The 19,928-nt window shown below is 33.1% G+C and overlaps 1 protein-coding gene across 1 annotated transcript in view; it reads right to left on the bottom strand.

Moving 5' to 3' along the window:
- LOC145292857 (chymotrypsinogen B-like) overlaps positions 1 to 19,549 on the bottom strand; it is a 106,315-nt gene extending 86,766 nt beyond the window's left edge. Inside the window, exons 1-2 of the mRNA XM_080138959.1 lie at positions 19,391 to 19,549; positions 681 to 861 (exon numbers count right to left, since the gene is read on the bottom strand). Of these exons, the coding sequence (XP_079995085.1) occupies positions 681 to 861; positions 19,391 to 19,442 (233 nt within the window). The 5' untranslated portion in view covers positions 19,443 to 19,549. The remainder of the gene's footprint in view (positions 1 to 680; positions 862 to 19,390) is intronic.
- Between the last annotated feature and the right edge of the window lie 379 nt (positions 19,550 to 19,928).

The raw sequence follows: 19,928 nt of genomic DNA, 5'->3' as shown, positions 1-19,928 counted from the left end.
TTGTATTACTTGTTTTGATCGAATTATTGTTCTCATTTTGAGTGTTATTTGATCAACGTTTCATTCGACGTAGCTTTCGACCATCGTCAGGTATGTTGGTTGCCATCTACGAAAGAAAGGAGAAAAGTTACTGGATCCCTAGATGGTATCATATTCTGGAAGTTGTTTTGGGGTTTTTTTCGCTGTGGTTTCGTATGTGTTAAAAAATTTGGTTCACAAAGGCAGGTAACTCTAATAAAATTTGACGGGGGATTATCTCCCTTCTACCCTTAAAATTTTAAGGAGGGGTTGCACAATTTTTGTTTTTCTTTATAATTAGGGGTTCCCCTATACTGTGGATCTCTATGCTCGGTCTGCTTAGTAATTTTGTTCTTTTTTAGCATATGTGTCGCTTCTTTAAGTCGTCAAACTATCCATCTTGAATCCTTTTTCTTTCCACCTCCACTCATGTTATGGTTTTACGGTGTTCTCCTCATCTTATCTTTAGGAGCCGACTGGTTTCACGTTTGTATAGTTTTTCACATTTGCATGAAATCTTCTATATGCAATTTTTTGTCATACGACATTCGGTCAGGGCCTTGGCTCGTACTAAATTGCAATATTTGTTTATCATCCAGCATAATACATACAGAAGAAAAAGCAACTCATAACAACAATTGAAAAAGATTAAGGTATCTCACTCAAACATGACGCAGTGGGCAGCTGTGAGGATCCAGTCCCAATGGATGAGAGAGCCTCCACATCTGTGACTGTATGCATATAACGACGACGGACGATACTGCAGGGACACTTGATGCTTCCATCTTCTCTCTGGGGCATCCTGTCCATTCACAATTTGAGGTTGAGGAATGGGATTGCAATCTGCAATGAGTAAATTAGAGTCATGCACATTTATTTATATTTATATATTTTTCTCTTTTATATAATTAACTCCCAATATACCGCATTTATTTAAATCATATAAATAGGCTTCTATATCTATATCTATTCACTGGCTGGTATTTTTAACTATATGGACATATATCTTATAAATAAACAAATAAATTTATAAATAAATGAATTGAAAGCGAGAAGCAAATGAATGGATAAAAAAGCGAGGAATAAAATAAATAAATAGAGCTTAACAATAAAAAAGAGAGATAATGTAGTCGCCATCAGAAAAGGAAAAGCAACCAAAGATAGGGAATTTAACAGCGATTAAAGCATACTTTGTCTCTGATTTATCGTTATTTTCATGGAAAGTGTTCGACTGAGCTTCAATTTATGGTCCCCCCTCGCCAAACTTTCACAAGAAACACTCATCTAGCTGAAAACACTATTAATAACTCCCCCCACTCTTTATCTGTGCCTAAACCTAAACATAGATTCCATGATCAAAGCTTCTTTCTTAGAACTGCACGCCTGTGGAATTGTCTTCCGTTTTCCTGCTTTCCAGCCATCTATAATATGGTTGTCTTCAAGTCCAACGTAAACAAGTTTCTGATGAGCGGTTCCACTTAAGTTAACAAATTTACCGAACTTCCATTACTATCGATTACTATATTGTCCTTTTGACTACTGTACACTCTTTAACCTTTATCATTGAGTGGCCTATCGGCCTTGATAAGTGGTGACGCCTATGTAAAAAAAAAAAAAAAGATCAAAACGAAAACTTAGGCCAATAAACAACCACAAATTTAAAATAATACCAATACAGCTTAATCGAATAAGATCATACTTCCCCACTCCTCCTTAAAGCCCCACCCCTTAGTCTCTTCCTTCACACCACCTCCCTCCAAAACCCCTACTATTCGGGACAAGATCAAAGTGTAGTATCTGTTCTTCAGATGCTGCACTTCAATTTCCTGTTCTCTGTCAGCGGAGGAGAAATCCTTCGCGACTGAGACAATTTTTATTTTTGTTCCTTTTCTCCACATTTAAAAACGACCGTGGTGTCTAACTCTGTCCCGTGGGGAGGCATTGTAAATAGGAACCCCGACCGCTTATATCTACAAAGTATAGACCGCACTCTTCCAGAGTGGAAGCCATATATTCTATAAAAAAACGAATGTAATTTTGTCTCTCTTTTCAATATCGCTCCTTTTTTTGGGGGGGGGGGTCTGATGAGGTGGTGTCCTTTAATTAGGATTTCACTGAAACATCTATGCACATATGTAACCAATAATGTTTGTTTAATAAACAGACTATATACCAGCCCTGTCCTCCATTGAGCATCCTCTAATAATTCCATTGGATTTACTTCTAGGAAACCAATCTACACACACACACACACACACGCACACACATATATGTGAAAAGATTTTACTAAGTACATAATTTTATTAAATCTACATATCTAAAAAATTTAATGTGTCTCTCTGTCTGTGTGTGTGTGTGTGTGTGTGTGTGTGTGTGTGTGTCTGTGTGTCTGTGTGTACATTTCCCTACGCAATAACTCTGTCAATTTTCAGTCTACAGACTCGAAATTTGATATACAGGGTATGGAGATTTGGGAAAATCTTTGTAATCCTTTTTCGGCCAGAAATTTGGCTGTTAAGGGGTCAAATTTCAACCATTTGACATTCGAGAACTCTACCAAACTCCTCTGACAATGTTAGGTCTAAACACTTGAAATTTAAGATATAGGTTCCTTGGACATGGATCTAACTTAATATCTGGATTTGAGTCCAAAACAATAAATGTAAAGGGGTCATAATAGGGGTCAAAGTTAAAAAAAAATTGACCTCTGCGGTCTCTACCAAATTACTCAAAGAATTTCTCGTCTAAACATTTGAATTTTACATAAAGGGTATTTAGAGATAGGGCAAGATTTTTATCGGTTTGGGTCGAAAATTTGAACTACCAATATATAAATGTATGTATGTATGTTTGCATGTCTGCCTAAAACTTTTGACAGAGTCGACGGATTTTCCCAAGATCAGTATCGTTTTGAAAAACCTTAATTTCTTCACCCTCAACTGAGCACATTTCTACCGGGAGGGGTCGCTTTTTTCGCCGATATTTTTGAAAGTCATCTCCTCTTTTCGATTGTCTAGCGTTAATTTAAACCTACGTCACTTCCAGTTTGGCCGTGGTCATAGATGTCACGTTTTTTTTCATGTTCTTTTCCTCCTTCGCCGTACGGGTTCGAGCCTGCCTTCCTACTACCACTTTTTTTTTTGCTCAACACACACCTCCAAATACCCGGCAACGCAGGGCTGAAATACTAGTCTATCTATATATATATATATATATAAAAGTGAACGTGTTTGTGTGTGTGTCTGTGTGTGTGTCTGTGTACATTTCCATACGCAATAACTCTGTCAATTTTTAGTCTACAGACTCGAAATTTGACATACAGAGTACTGAGATTTAGGAACATCGATGTGGTCGGTTCTTGGCCAGAAATTTGGCAATTAAGGGGTCAAAGTTCAACGATTTGACCTTTGAGTACTCTACCAAATTCCTTCAACAATTTTGGGTCTACACACTTGAAATTTTAGATATAGGTTCCTTGGACATGGATCTAACTTAATAATTTGATATGAGCCCAAAACAATAGATGTTAAGGGGTCATAACAGGGGTCAAAGTTTAAAAAAAGTTGGTCTCTGCAGTCTCTTCCAAATTGCTCAGACAATTTCTGGTCTAAATATTTGAAATTTGACATAAAGGGTAAGTAGAGATAGAGCAAGCTTTTTCATCAGTTTGGGTGGAAAATTTTTAGTTACCAATATATAAATGTATGTATGTATGTCTGTTTGCATGTCTGCCTTAAACTTTCAATAGAGGCGACGGATTTTACCAAGATCAGTATCGTGTTAAAGTTCGACCTTTCATACGACAAATATCGAAAAATTAGTTAAAACATTAATATCTTCCCCTTCAACTAGGCACTTTTCCACAGCGGGGGTCACTTTTTTCGCCGATATTTTTGAAAGTCATCCTCTCCTGTATATTATCTAGCCTTAATTTAAAAAAATGTCGCTTCCGGTTTGGCGGTGCTCATAACAGCATAAACGTTAGTTTTTACCCCGTTCTTTTCCTCCTTTGCGGTATGGGTTCGAGCCTGCCTTCCTACTGCCACTTTTTTTTTTTTCTCAACATACACATCCAAACACCCGGCAACGCCGGGCTGAAATGCTAGTATATCTATAAAAGTGAAAGTTCCCCTGTGTGTGTGTGTGTGTTTGTCCGTCTGCGTGTCTGTCTGTCTGTGTACATTTCCCTACACAATAACTCTGTCAATTTTCAGTCTACAGACTCGAAATTTGATATACAGGTACTGAGATTTGAGAAAATCTTTGTAATCTGTTTTCCGCTAGATAATTAAGGCGTCAAAGTTTAACAATTGTACCTTTGAGAACTCTTAAAATTTATTCTTTTTTAACTTTGATCCCTATTATGACCCCTTAATATTTATTCTTTTGGGCTCAACTCAAGTTATTAAGTTAGATCCATGTTCAAGGAACCTATATATAAAATTTCAAGTGTTTAGACCCCAATTTCGAGTCTGTAGACTTAAAATCGACAGAATTATTGCGTAGGGATATGCACACACACAGACAGACACACAGATACACAGACAGACAGATACACAGACACGTTCACTTTTATATATATATATATATATATATATATATATATATATATATATATACTAGCAAAACTACCCGTCGTTGACTGGGTTCAAAAACAGCCTACAGAAAATGGACTCTGATTTATGAAAGTATGATAGGTTATGAAAAGAAAGGGTCGTAAAGAGATAGCTTCGAAGTTGGGGGTATCAAAACCGAAGCAAAATATGATGAAATTAAAAACAAAATAGATAATCCCTATAATTTATTATACCATACCTGTTCACACTGAAACACTTATCACAATATTCTGTGGATCTATATTAAAAAACCTTGTTAAACTTTGTGACATATTTCCATTCTATGGAGGTCAGGTGCGAACGAACACCCCATAATTTTATTATACCATATTTCTTCAAACTAAACCATAATTATCAAAGTATACTTACGCAGATAGAGATGAAAAGTCTTTATTAAAGTTTGCGCCTATTTCCATTCTATGGAGGCCAGGCGCGAACGCAGACCCCACAATTTTATTATACAGTACCTATTTAAGTTAAAACATACTTATCAAAGTATCTTTTTGTACATCTATATCAAAAACACTTGTAAACGTTTTTTTTTTCAATTTTTTATTTCCATACTTTGTGGACCAGGCGCAAACGCAGACCCCACAATTTTAATGAACTACTGTTCTGCTAGATCAAACAAACCTATTCCTGTGTCTCGATACATCTTCTATCATTATATGTAATCAGTTTTTTAAAATAGTCAACCATATAGGAGCCTATTCGTGACCACACACACACACACACACACACACACACACACACACACACACAGCTTTATATATATATGTATATATACATATATATATATATACTAGCATTTCAGCCCGGCGTAGCCCGGGTGTTTGGAGGTGTGTGTTGAGCAAAAAAAAAAAAAATAATAATAATAATTGCGCTTAAAAAAGATAATTAGAACCATAAAAAAATGTTCAGTCACGGGTATATGCCTATCATCCAATAGGATTCCCCATTCCCCATACCAAGTAAAAATAAAAATTGAATATAAATGTTATATGAACTTGAATTTATATTGATATAATGGATTTGTATGCATAGGAGTGTGTGTGTATTTCTGTCTACAAGTAGGTTGTATGTTGTGCACATGTGAAGATATATATATATATATATATTTTTTTTTTTTACACAGTGATCACCACTTATCAAGGCCTGGAAGCCACTCAGGGATAAGGGTTATTGCAAGTACATTACGTTAGTGAGGAGATTTGCTGAAATGTTTACTTAAGGGGGCGGTTCATTAGGAATTTGTTAACATTGGACTTGAAGACAACCAAGTTGTAGTCCGGAGGGAAGCAGGCAGACGGAACAGAGTTCCACAGGCGTGCAGTTCTAAGAAAGAAGCTTTGTTCATGGAATCTGCGTTTTGATTTAGGCACAGATATAGAGTGGGGGAAATTTTTCACAGTGGATTCAGCTATACGGGTGTTTTTCGTGAAAGATTGGCGAGGGGGGACCAGAGATTGGAGTTCAGACGAGCATCTGCCATGGAAATAACGATAAAACAAGGACAGGCTCGCAACGTCTCTTCTGTGGGAGAGAGGTTGCAGGGTAGAGAAAAGGGCATACCCCACTAAGCCACGACGTCTATTTTGTACTCTGTCAAGGCAGGATAGCTGTTTTTAGCAGCTCCTGCCCAGATATGGCAACAGTATTCCATCCTTGGACGTACTTGGCTTTTATATAGATAGAGAATTGCATCCGTAGTGAGATATCTTCTGGAGCGGTAGAAGGATCCCACCATCTTTCCAGCGACCTTGGCAACAGACTTGATGTACATTTCCATTTCAGATCAGGAGTAAAGGTCAAACCCAGAAGCTTGTCAAAACATGGGGCCTCACCCAGACGAGAGCCATCCATCACAATTGATGCCAGATGGGGATCAGAGCGTTGATGATGTAAGGATAGCAGTTTGGTTTTGGATGCATTAAAGGTAACCAGCCACATCTTCCCCCACTGAACCACGCGCTCGAGATCAGAGGAGAGAGAATCAGAGAGAACTTTGTCATTTACAGCCTTTGATGTGTTGCCGTAGATGGTCGTGTCATCAACATAGATGTCAACGAATGATTTAAGTATGTGTTTAGGGAGGTCATTGATGTAGATCAGGAAGAGAGTTGGGCCCAGGATTGACCCCTGAGGGACTCCAGCATTTATATTGCAGGCCTCCGATTTTTGTCCATCTACCACTACTCTTATGAGCCTATCGGAGAGAAATGATTTAATGATTGAGAAAACATTTCCAGTTATACCGTAGCTGGAAATCTTGTGAAGTAGACCCTTATGCCATACCTTGTCGAAGGCCTTTGATATGTCGAGAGCAATTGCCCTAGAAAGGAAGCCTTTGTCAAGAGATTCACTAATCCTGTGGGATATAACCGTCAGCACATCTGCGGTAGATCTTGCAGAGCGGAAACCATATTGTGTGTCACTAAGAAGGTTATTCCTGCTGAGGTGGTTGACTATTTCTCTCTCTCTCTCTCTCTCTCTCTCTCTCTCTATATATATATATATATATATATATATATATATATATATATATGTATATATATATATATATATATATATGTATATATATATATATATATGCATGTAAATTTGTATGCATGTGTCCCCTGTCAACTGCACAACCACCCTCAGTAAATTTAACGCCTCCACCTTTTCTAATTACACGATAAACAAAACTCCTACTTCAGACTCAGCTTGGATTTTCACCACGGGTGAAAAATACGAGACTGCGTGTGTGTGTGTGTGTGTGTGTGTGTGTGTGTGTGTGTGTGTGTGTGTGTGTGTGCGTATGTGTGTGTTTGTGTGTATGTGTGTGCATGTGTGTATGTGTATATGTGTGCATGTGTGTGTACATGTGTGTTTATGTGTGTCTATGTGTCTGTATGTTTGTGTGTGTGCATGTATGTGTATGTATGTGTAAGTCTGAGTATGTAAATTTGAGTGTGTAAGTTTGCATGTGTGTGTGTGTGTGTATGTGTATGTATGTGTTCATGTCTGCATGTGTGTGAATATGTGTGCGTGCGTATGTGTGTGTATGTGTGTGTAAGTGTGTGTATTTATGTGTGTGCATGTGTGTGTTCACGCGCATATATACAAGCCATCTAAAAATGAAACTCTACCGGTTGGATAGTTTGTGTGGCGGGAAGGTATATGTATACGTTTGTATACATATGAACTCCTCCTGTTAATCTTGACACCACTTTCAGAAAACGTAACACCCCCTACCCCGCCAATTTACATCGACATTTTTAAGATTTTTAATTTATTTTTTATACTCTTTTATAACAATTTAAATTAGTATTCAGAAATATCAGCGATATGGGGGAGTAGGTGTTAATTTGAAATTAGAAAAAAACAGACATATGAAACCAGACACTGAAGATATTTTTCCACTGCGTTTTTGATAAAAAAAAGCCAAACCGATTGACGTAATTCAGTTAATAATAATAATAATAATAATAATAATAATAATAATAATAATAATAATAACAATAATAATAATAATAATAACAATAATAACAATAATAATAATAATAATAATAATAATAAAAATAATAATAATAATAATAACAATAATAACAATAATAATAACAATAATAATAATAATAAAAATAATAAAAATAATAATAATAATAACAATAATAATAATAATAAAAATAATAAAAATAATAATAATAATAATAATAATAATAATATTAAAACAGCTGTTCCTGTGGAAATTCCACAGCTGACCCTTTCATATGTAATATATTAATGTTGGCATTCTGTCAATGTTTAGTGTAAATGAAGACGCCCTGTTATTATTGTAGCTCTTTTGCTAAAACTGCAAAAGTATTTAGCTAATCTGGCAGAGACGCCCAGCGTAGTCCGGCGAATTCCGGTCGTACAATATGCTTAAATATGATATTTTAATTTATGCAGATTTCGTATATATTATTATAGGGCCAATTTTCTATCGAATCTTATATATTATAAAGTTGTTATTTAAAAAATAAAAAAAATATATCCATATGACTTGGGTGCAGCAGTTTGAATCAAAACCGAAACCAAGACTTATGAAGAATTCTTGGTAAAATTATTTATTACAAGAGATGGAAGGTCATAACAATTAAACGACAGTCACTCGGACGAAAAAAGATGTAAGCATTACACACAAAATTACATATACACTATCATATTTATATATAGACTAGCAGGACCTGTCGAAATTCCACAGCAGCGTCTTTCATAAGTAATATATTGCCGCTGGCCACTCCGTGGGCGGTCAGCACGAATGAAGACACCATCATATTATTGTAGCCCTTTTGTTAAAACTGCATCGCCCCCTTACTAAAATAATAACTTTGATATATTGCCTGGGCTGATTATTTCATTACAAACTCACCAATTAATAACCTCACCATCATTTTTCATAATTCTTGGATATGTAACTGATTTCGACAATCATTATTTATAATTTTAACCCACATTATCGCCCGCCTTACTAAAATAATAACTCTGAGATATTGTCTAAATTGATTGTTTCATTACAAACAAACCAAACAATTAACTCACACTTCATCATTTTTCATAATTCTTGGATATGGCACTAATTTCGACAAACATTTTTCATAATTTTATCCACATTATCGCCTCCCCACTTACTTAACTAATAACTTTCATATATTGTCTGGGTTGATTATTTCATTACAAACACACCAATAAAATAACGCACATTTCATTATTTTTTATAATTCTTGGATATGTTACTAATTCCGACAATCATTTTTCATGATTTTAACCCACATTATCGCCTTTCCCCCTTACTAAAATAATAACTTGGATACATTATCTGAGCTGAGGATTTTATTACAAACACACCAATCAATTAACTCACGTTTCGTCATTTTTCATAATTCTTGGATATGTTACTAATTTCGACAGTCATTTTTTATAATTTTCACACACCTTCTAGCCTCCCCTTACTAAAATAATAACTTCGATATATTGTCTGGGTTGATTATTTCATTACAACCATACCATTCAATTTACTCACATTTCATCATTTTTCATAATTCTTGGATATGTTACTAATTTCGAAAATCATTTTTAATATCTTTAAACCACATTATCGCCTCCCATTTACTAAAATAATAACTTTGGTATATTGCCCGGGCTTACTATTTCATTACAAACACACCAATCAATTAACTCACATTTCATCATTTTTCATAATTTTTGGGTATGTTACTAATTTCGACATTCATTGTTCATAATTTATACCACACTATCTCTAAACCTTACAAAAATGATAACTTTGATATATTTCCTGGGTTGGTTATTTCATTACAAACACACCAATAAATTAACTAATATTTCATCATTTTTCATAATTCTTGGATATGTTACTAATTTCGACAATCATTTTTTACAATTTTAACACATAGTATGGCCTCCCCCGTAGTAAAATATTTACTTTGATATATTGTCTGGACTGATTATATCATTAAAAACACATTTAACTCACATTTCATCATTTTTCATAATTCTTGGATATGTTACTAATTTCGACAACATTATTCATAATTATGACCCACATTATCGCCCCCTCCTTTCTAAAATAATAACTTTGATATATTGCCGGGCTGATTATTTCATTACAAACACATCAGTCAATTCTGGGTATTCCCATAGTATATATGTTCCACCTATCTTATCCAATCCCGGCTGACGCCGCATATTCTGCTAGTATATATCTCCCGATCTCATTCGATCCCGGGCGACAATGGGTATTCTGCTACTATATATTTCCCACCTATCTCATTCAATCCCGGGACTGACTTCATGTTCACCACCCCACTGTTAAAAATATACATGAAATAAAGTAATGTTTAAATCGTAAACTGTTTCAGCCATTTCCGAGACTGACTTTATATCTCCCACCCCACTGTTAAAAGTATACATTAAATAAAGTAATGTTTAAAACATAAACTGTTGCAGCAGCTTTTCGAAATTAATACATAAAACATTAACACGGTTAGGGATTAGGCAACGATTGCTTCAACATGGATTTCTGAGTGTAATATCAGTCTCAGCATTCCAGTGACTTTAATCCCCCTCCTTTAGAAGAGTTTTTGCAATTACTACCATGAGGACATTAAGAAGGTCGAAGGTTATATTGACCGAAACGTGAAAATAACACCCAGGATGAGAACAGTAGTCCGAATAATACGAATTATTCACCTTCATGTAAAAAATTCAGGGGGGAGGGAACGAAAAAAATGAACAAAAGAAAAAAGGGACAAAATAATATGCAATGCATGTAAAATAACATTAATTGAAAAAAAAAAAAAAAGGGAAAAATAAAATCAACAAAAGAGTAAACATAGATATCTATCTATATCTATCTATCTATCTATCTATCTATTCTATATATCTATAAAAACAGAGATGTGTGTGCCACAGACGATTTCTGATTGGTTAATCCAATAATCACATCTCCTAAAAAACAATGGTTTCTACGCTCTTACCTTTACCATAAAATATTATGGCTTTATTTATTGTCCATCTTGGAAGGGTTTAATTTTTTAATAACTTGTTAATTACAAATTTAAAAAATACGAAACTTATATACGAAACTAAACTACACGAAATCAAATGCTCCTACAAACTTAGGAGTAGTACGAGCAAGCACACGCGCACACACACGTTCACTACCGTCACGTTGTTATGGCAACCAAACCCGCTGACTTACATAAAAAGTAAACACACACAGCAAATGTGATTTTCTTCATTTTCTCATTTCACTCGTTGTCTTAAATTCATTTCGGGTTTGTATTACTGTACACACAGATTCGAATAAGTTGCCAAAAAACAAATATATAACAAATAAATGTTATCAAAGGCAAGATAAGTTACTTTTCTACCAAACTGGATATATTTTTCGTGTTTTTATTCAATTTAACATGTTTATTCAGCTCGAAAAGCATACAGTGTTTACCGATGTATTGGAAAATTCAAGATGGCGGCCGATTCTCTCTTTAACACGGTAAGTTTGGAAAAAGGTGTAATAAATAAAAAACCGGTTAAAATACTGTTAAAAACTCGCTCAATATATGTTACCGTGACATAGGTTGACATATATTCGGTGGGTTTTTAATAGTATTTTGTATAGTTTTTTTTATTTATAACACCTTTTCCCAAACTTACGGTGTTAAAGAGGGTGTGAGACGCCATCTTGAATTTTCCAACACATCGGTAAACACTGTATGCTGTTCGAGCTGAATAAACATGTTAAATTGAATAAAAACACGAAAAATATATCCAGTTTTTATCGGTTTTTTACCTTCTCTGCAGAAGTACAAAAAAAAAAAACGGAAGGTACTTTTACAGAATGTTAAACTAACCCTAACCGATGTTTTATGTTTAGTTTAGGAAAAGTCAGAAGAAACAAAAGTCATTATTGCATGAAATATACGTATTTAGTTGAAGTATTGTTTATGTCAATTCGTTCGAAGAAATTTAGCAAGAATACCTGTAAACCAGGAAATCGGTAAAATGTCATCATGGATGAATACTTATCTATTATAATTTCTACCCTTGACAAAAACTTAGCCATAACAAAAGAGATTTATTGTTCAGATTGTTTTTGAGATTGATTTCTAAAAAGATATTTTATAAATAAAATCGACATTAAAATTAAAGACTTAAATTACAATAATTAAATTTAAACATTCTTATTTCAATATTTGGCACATAACACCTGCAAAAATGATCACAATGTCAGGATTTCATTTTATTTCAGAATCGATGGCAAATTGTGTAGATTGATATCTCATTATATTAAATACTAATATTTAACATTAGTTTATCATTTATCGATTTTTTTTTTTTCTTCGCGTCATAAAAGGATTTGGAGTTTCCTAATCAATCTTTTCGGGTGCAGTTGCACGCTCTCAAAATAACTAAAGTGTTGGCTTTAAAAAAATTGGTTCATTAAAACTAAACAGGTTTAGTTTTAATAAAAAAAAAATCGCTTTGGTAATTAGATATGTCGTATGGTTATCCCTAATCGCTGAATAAAACCGCTAACGAGTTGAATGATTACGACATAAAATTAAACTCGGGTTCCTGAAACGGAAACTTCGTTTGTTTTTGTTTTTTTCTTATCAATATATTTACATTGTTATTTTATTTTCATTTTCAATCATTCGAACAGTTTTCTTTTTCAAGTAATCCAAGTTACAAAATTCCCACTGTTTACTATGCTAAAATCACAATGACTAATGTATACCTATTAACCCTTATCCTTGAGTGGCCTCTGGGCCTTGATAAGTGGTGACACCCATGTAAAAAAAAAATCACTCGAACAGTTTTCTTTTTATAATGTATAGTTTTAAAAGTTTAAAAACTATATAGTTTTTACTTCAGGAAAATTAATGGGTCAGTTTTTACGATGTGCCCTGTTAAAATACTGTTAAAAACTCGCTCAATATATGTTACCGTGACATAGGTTGACATATATTCGGCGGGTTTTTAATAGTATTTTGTATAGTTTTTTATTTATAACACCCTTTCCCAAACTTACGGTGTTAAAGAGGGTGTGAGACGCCATCTTGAATTTTCCAACACATCGGTAGGTACACTGTATGTTTTTCGAGCTGAATAAATATATTACATTGAATAAAAACACAAAAAATATATCCAGTTAGGTAGAAAAGTAACTTATCTTGCCTTTGATAACATTTATTTATATATTTGTTTTTGACTATTTTTTCGAATCTATGTGTACAGTAATACAAACCCACGATATGAATACTTTGTTATATATATATATATATATATATATATATATATATATATATATATATATATATATATATATATATATATATATATACATATATATATATATATATAAATGAGATTATAGCAGTTAAAAAACATTTTTAAAACACACACACACCTTTTTCAAAGTGATCAGAAATCGTATAAAAGTAAAAAGTGTAAATTTTTACTTACTTTCCAACTTAATCACCTTTAACGTGACTTTTACAGTTTTTTTTTTAAATGGAATTCATTTACCGATACAAAAGAAATGATTAGTAAATAAATCCATGAATAAATATAATAAATGGTTTATTTTACTACTTGCCAGGATGCGGAGGAAAATGAATGAAGGGGGAGGGGAATAAAATAAAAACATTTTGGAAACAGAGTAAGTTTGAAAGAATTGCTTTGCACAGAAAGAAATTAATGAAAAAAGAATAAAATTAAATTTCTTTTCTTTCTTGATTTTTTTTTAGTTTTTTATGAAAAGGGAAGTCAAAATTAAGACTATAAAAAACAATTTTTATTAAGAGCGAACCTCAGTCGTCAGGTCTGTAAAAAAAAAGACGTGGAATAATCAAGAAATGTTTTCTAATACAATTTTTTTTTACTTATGTGTTCATTTGTCTCTTTGAAGTTCGTTTGTTTAATATATCGGTTTGCAATATAATTTTGTCATTCTGTCAGACTCAAATTTTAAATCTATATATCTATAAAAGTGAAAGTGTGTGTGTGTGTCTGTGTACATTTCCCTACGAAATAACTCTGTCAATTTTTAGTCTACAGACTCGAAATTTGATATACAGGGTACTGAGATTTGGAAAAATCTATGTGATCCGTTTTTAGCCAGAAATTTGGCGATTAAGGGGTCAAAGTTCAACGATTTGAGCTTTGAGAACTCTAACAAACTTCTCCGACAATTTTGGGTCTCCACACTTGAAATTTTAGATATAGCTTCTGTGGACATGGATCTAACTTAATAACTTGATTTGAGGCCAAAACAATAAATTTTCAGGGGTCATAATAGGGGTCAAAGTTTAAAAAATTACCCCCTTTTTTTTGCTCAGCATACACCTCCAAACACCCGGGCAACGCCGGGCACCCATGCTAGTTAATGATAAAAATAAACAGTACTCATCCGGGGTTCAAGTTAATTGTGCGGTTCGGTATATAACATCGTTTTATTTTATTTTTGGAATCCTTTCGGATGAGTAATTTGTATATTTATTTTAATTTGCGAGCTCTCAATCCTACCCACATCCGGCCAGATGATTAGTTGGCCAAAACGTGGTGAGACAACAACAACTATGGAAAGCAGTAATTACTGCGGATACAGTTAAAAGACTCAACATTCCTATCTCATCGCGGTTAACAACCTGACGAAGGCCGGAGGAATGGTCGGCCAAAACGTCGTGAAACAACAACTAAAAGATGAGGATAATAGTCCGCAAATAAACAAACAAATAAATAAACAAACAAATAAATAAAAAATAAACAAATAAACAAATAAATAAATAAACAAATAAACAAATAAATAAATAAACAAACAAATAAACAAATAAACAAATAAATAAATAAATAAACAAATAAATAAATAAACAAATAAATAAATAAATAAACAAATAAATAAACAATTAAATAAATAAACAAATAAACAAATAAATAAATAAATAAACAAATAAATAAATAAACAAACAAATAAACAAATAAACAAATAAATAAATAAACAAACAAATAAACAAATAAACAAATAAATAAATAAATAAACAAATAAATAAATAAACAAACAAATAAACAAATAAACAAATAAATAAATAAATAAACAAACAAATAAATAAACAAATAAACAAATAAATAAACAAATAAACAAATAAATAAACAAATAAATAAACGAATAAATAAATAAACAAATAAATAAATAAATAAACAAATAAATAAATAAACAAACAAATGAATAAATAAATAAACAAACAAACAAATAAATAAATAAACAAATAAATGAATAAACAAATAAATAAATAAACAAATAAACAAACAAATAAACGAACAAATAAATAAACACACAAATAAATAAATAAACAAACAAATAAATAAATAAACAAATAAACAAACAAATAAATAAATAAACAAATAAACAAACAAATAAATAAATAAACAAATAAATAAACAAATAAATAAATAAACAAATAAACAAACAAATAAATAAATAAGCAAACAAACAAATAAACAAACAAACAAATAAATAAACAAAAAAATGAATAAACATTGTTTTAGTACAATTTTTTCCAGAAGTTTGATAAAAGCGGTACGTGAGGTTAACCTTAGAGGGTGATGCGAGAAGTATAAGAGATTTTTTTTTTATGTATTTGCGGCGTGGGCGAAAGGATTCGGTCTTAAGGAGGATACCGTTTGTAAAATCGCAATTGTGGTTAAAAGTATTCATGTGTATGATTAGTGCATTAGTTGGGTTATTGTGTTTGAGATTCTGTTAATGATCATAAATATACGATTTGGTATTTCTTGCCAAGTTAAAATTCGTATATCTCATATTAAATATTTATTTTTTAATGCAAGTATGACACAAATCAATATATTAAGCAAAATAAATTGTTTTGACTAATTTCACATAATTGTTAAATTGTACTTCGTCAAAAATCATTTAGCAAGTAGTTATGATTACCGTCCAAAGAGTAGTCAAAAATATTGCTAAAGCACAGTTTTGTCTTCTTTTCTTAGAGAGAAAGAGAGAGAGAGAGAGAGAGAGAGAGAGAGAGAGAGAGTGAGAGAGAGAGAAAGAGCTAGAGAGAGAGATAGAGATAGAGTTTTATCTTTTCTTATCGAGAGAGAGGGAGAGGGAGAGGGAGAGTTTTTTTTTTTTTTTTTTTTTTTTTTATTCAATTTTCACCCCAAACAAGGCACAGTGCCACTTTGAAGCAGGGGGCTACTATTAGGGAATTAATTAGCGGGGTCATTATGAAGGGAGAAGAGTAGAAAGATGTTTGTTAACATTACACTTGAACTTCTGCATATCATTGCAGTTGGGAAAGCAGAATCCCGGAAGGGAGTTCCAAAGACCCGCAGTTCTGGGGAAGAAACTATTGGAGTAAAAGGCTTTCTTGCACCTAGGGATCTCCACTGTAAAGGGATGAGACTTAGTAGCTTGTCGGGTTTGTCGGGGGTAGTTACGTCGGGGAGGTACAAGTGTTTGCAGTTCGTCAGAGCATTCACCATTAAAGTATTTGTAGAACAGGCAGAGGGATGCAACATCTCGTCGATGGGACAGACGTTGAAGCCCAGATGACAGTTCAGGACCTATCAGGTTTGCGACTCTTTTTTGAACCCTGTCCAGGAGCGAGAGACAAGCAGCAGATGCACCAGCCCAGATGTGACAACAGTACTCCATACATGGGCGAATGGTTGCCTTATAGAGGTATAGGATACTGGCAGGCGTAAGTAGTTTTCTAGCACGGTAGAGGGAGCCAACCTTCCTTGCAGCAGCCTTGGCAATGCTCTCAATCTATCTATTCCAGTTCATATTCCCTGTAAACGTTAGGCCGAGGAGTTTAAAAGAAGTACTTTCAGGCAATGTGTTCTTGGCCATTGCTATTGGTGGTAGAGAAGGTTTCTTGTAGTTATTGAAGGAAACAAGCTTAGTCTTAGCAGCATTGAATGAGACCAACCATTTTTGTCCCCATTCCACTATGGATTGGAGGTCATCCTCTAGTGTTTCTGCCATTTTCTTGGATATGTGTTCATTTGTTTTCCCCTCATATCTGTTATAGAAAGTGGTGTCATCGGCAAATATACCCATCTCCGAAACAATATTATCAGGGAGGTCGTTTATGAATATCAGGAACAATAGAGGTCCAAGGATAGACCCCTGAGGCACTCCCGCATTTATGTCATATTGTTTGGATGTACGTCCGTCGAGGACAACTTTGATTTTTCTATTACTTAAGAAGGATTTAAGTTTTATCTTTTCTTATCGATAGAGAGACAAGGAAATAGTGTGAGAGTAAGTGAGAGAGAGAGAGAGAGAGAGAGAGAAAGAAAGAGAGAAGGTGAGTTTTGTCTCCTTTTTCTTATAGATAGTTTAGTTTTATTGATTTCAAGTAGTAAATAGGAAATTAATTGCGATCGATAGCGAATGAAGCCAAAATCATTTATTTAATAAAAGTTTAATCAACAAATTATAAAGAATGCAACTTTTCAAATTTAACGTTTTAATGCTTTTCAACCGAAGTTAAGTTTATGTCAGAATCATGCGCAGTAGCGTTTGTTAAAAACGGCTCTAAATAATTTTCTCCGGACATTTTATTATTACTCTATTCACAGCCAATAATTACAGGATTTTAATTACTTACATCTTCTATTTTTCAAGTTTGTAACACAAATAGATCACAAATAAGTTGGTAAACTAAAACAAATTGTTTTTCGCTAATTTTCCAACTAGAGCAGTAACCACACTATCTCTAAAGCACCGGAGTTGTTCAGCAGGATTTGAACCATTTCTGTTGAGTGAGATAGAGGTAGGTAGCTCCTGGTTTGCATGCATTAGTGTATGAGCTGCAGCTGCAGTATACAGAAAATGGGAATTGGCAGTGGTTAAGTTGACTGACGATTTGGTTATGCTACGTTCGAATCAAGTTGGTTCCACTAAATATCGAAATTTTAACGCAAATAGATCACAAATAAATAAGTAAACAAACATGAATTATTATTTTTTTACTAATTTTCTGAACTATATTTTGTGTAAAATAATTTATGTTGCTAACAATATTAATTACCAATTTTCAATACATTGAAGGATTGTTTTAAGTTAGGAATGTAAATATTAATTTACTTGTCGGTACGTCCGGTGTCACAAAAAACATCAATATCGCATCCATTAATTAATGAGAAACGAATTACCTCCCTTTGCAGTCACTTTTTATCATTTAAAAATCATTAAAACCATTTCCTTTCCAAAATTTTTCAAAAAGAAAACAAAAAACAAAAACATGGCTGCTTGTTTACGATTTCAAATTGGCCATTTTATTTTATAATTAAAAAAAAGAAGACAAAGTTTTCATTATTATAGTTTCTCTTTAAAATTAAAAAATTGAGTGAATTGACATCTGCTCCTTTATAATTAAGATAAAAAATATTCAGGAACCCCCCCCCCAACAACAACAACAATGTGTTGAATTTTCATTGAAAAAATCTAAATTTTTAAAACCAGTTCGTTTTAGCTTTAAAAGGTTAAAAAATTTTGCATTAAAAATTTGTTTTAAATTCGTTATTTTCTTATTTTATTTTTATTAATTTTATTTATTAATGTGTTTTAAAAAGTTTAAACTACCGTAGAATTTCCACGGGTCTTGCTAGTTTATATTAAAAAAAAAGAAATGTTTGGAATATTATCACTTACTCACTACGAGTTCTCACATAGGTAATCATTAGTGATTACTCACTAGTAATAACTGGTGTCTTTCCTTGGAATCCTAGTGACATCAAGTCCCTCAGCTTTCCAGTACTCTCCAACATATTTTGATCATCTTTGCAACTGAGTTTGCACTATTGTAACAGCCGACTTTCCATTGATTTATCGTTGGCAACCATCATACGCTTTCACTAAAATTTAGGTGGCAATAAGACTCCTCAAAGTCCCAGTACTCATCCAGTGGAGGTTTGATTAATGTTTTCCCTCTACAGTCCTTCCATCCTACTTGACCCTTCACGGATATTTGGTATCGACCTAGGCTGATACTTATTTTTGTGTGTGTTGGGGGGGGGTACATGTATTTTCTTTTTTCTATTTTCATATTAGACGACAGGGACAGAAAAAAAGTAACTAACAGCGAATTTTGAAATTATAAATTTAGTCGTCCATGTAGTTTAAAGGGTTGGTGACCGCTTAGTTCTGCTTAAATGACAAGACAAAGTGAATATCTTACCTGACAGGGTCCACAGCAGTTGCAGAAAGAGAAAAGCAATGGGTGCCTTCATTCTGGGAAAATGCAATCTCAACTATTTCAGACCGGCTCTAGTGTGCACGTTTTTTTTAATATAAATATATATTTTTTAAATGCCCCTCCACCTCTCTTTATTTCACATACTCTCTCTGTCTCTCTCTGTCTCTGTCTCTCTCTGTATATATATATATATATATATATATATATATATATATATATATATATATATATATATATATAGAGAGAGAGAGAGAGAGAGAGAGAGAGAGAGAGCGAGCACTGGTTTAGCATGGTGTGAGTGATGATTTTGAAATATTTATTGTTTTACAACTCACTTAAATACCAGGTTACAAGTTTTATTGTCCTCTTATCATTACACACACATACATACACATACACACATATTTATATATGCGTATGTGCGCATATTATATATATATATATATATATATATATACTTATAAAAGTAGATTTATATAGTTATCACCATCATCAACGTTGTCGTCATCATCAACATTAT

Source organism: Euprymna scolopes, chromosome 14 (assembly GCF_053919585.1).
Source record: "Euprymna scolopes isolate OS-2025 chromosome 14, ASM5391958v1, whole genome shotgun sequence".
NCBI classification, from domain to species: Eukaryota; Metazoa; Mollusca; class Cephalopoda; order Sepiida; family Sepiolidae; genus Euprymna; species Euprymna scolopes.
Note: the sequence above shows the minus strand (reverse complement) of the source record. Positions and strands in the feature narration are given on the sequence as shown.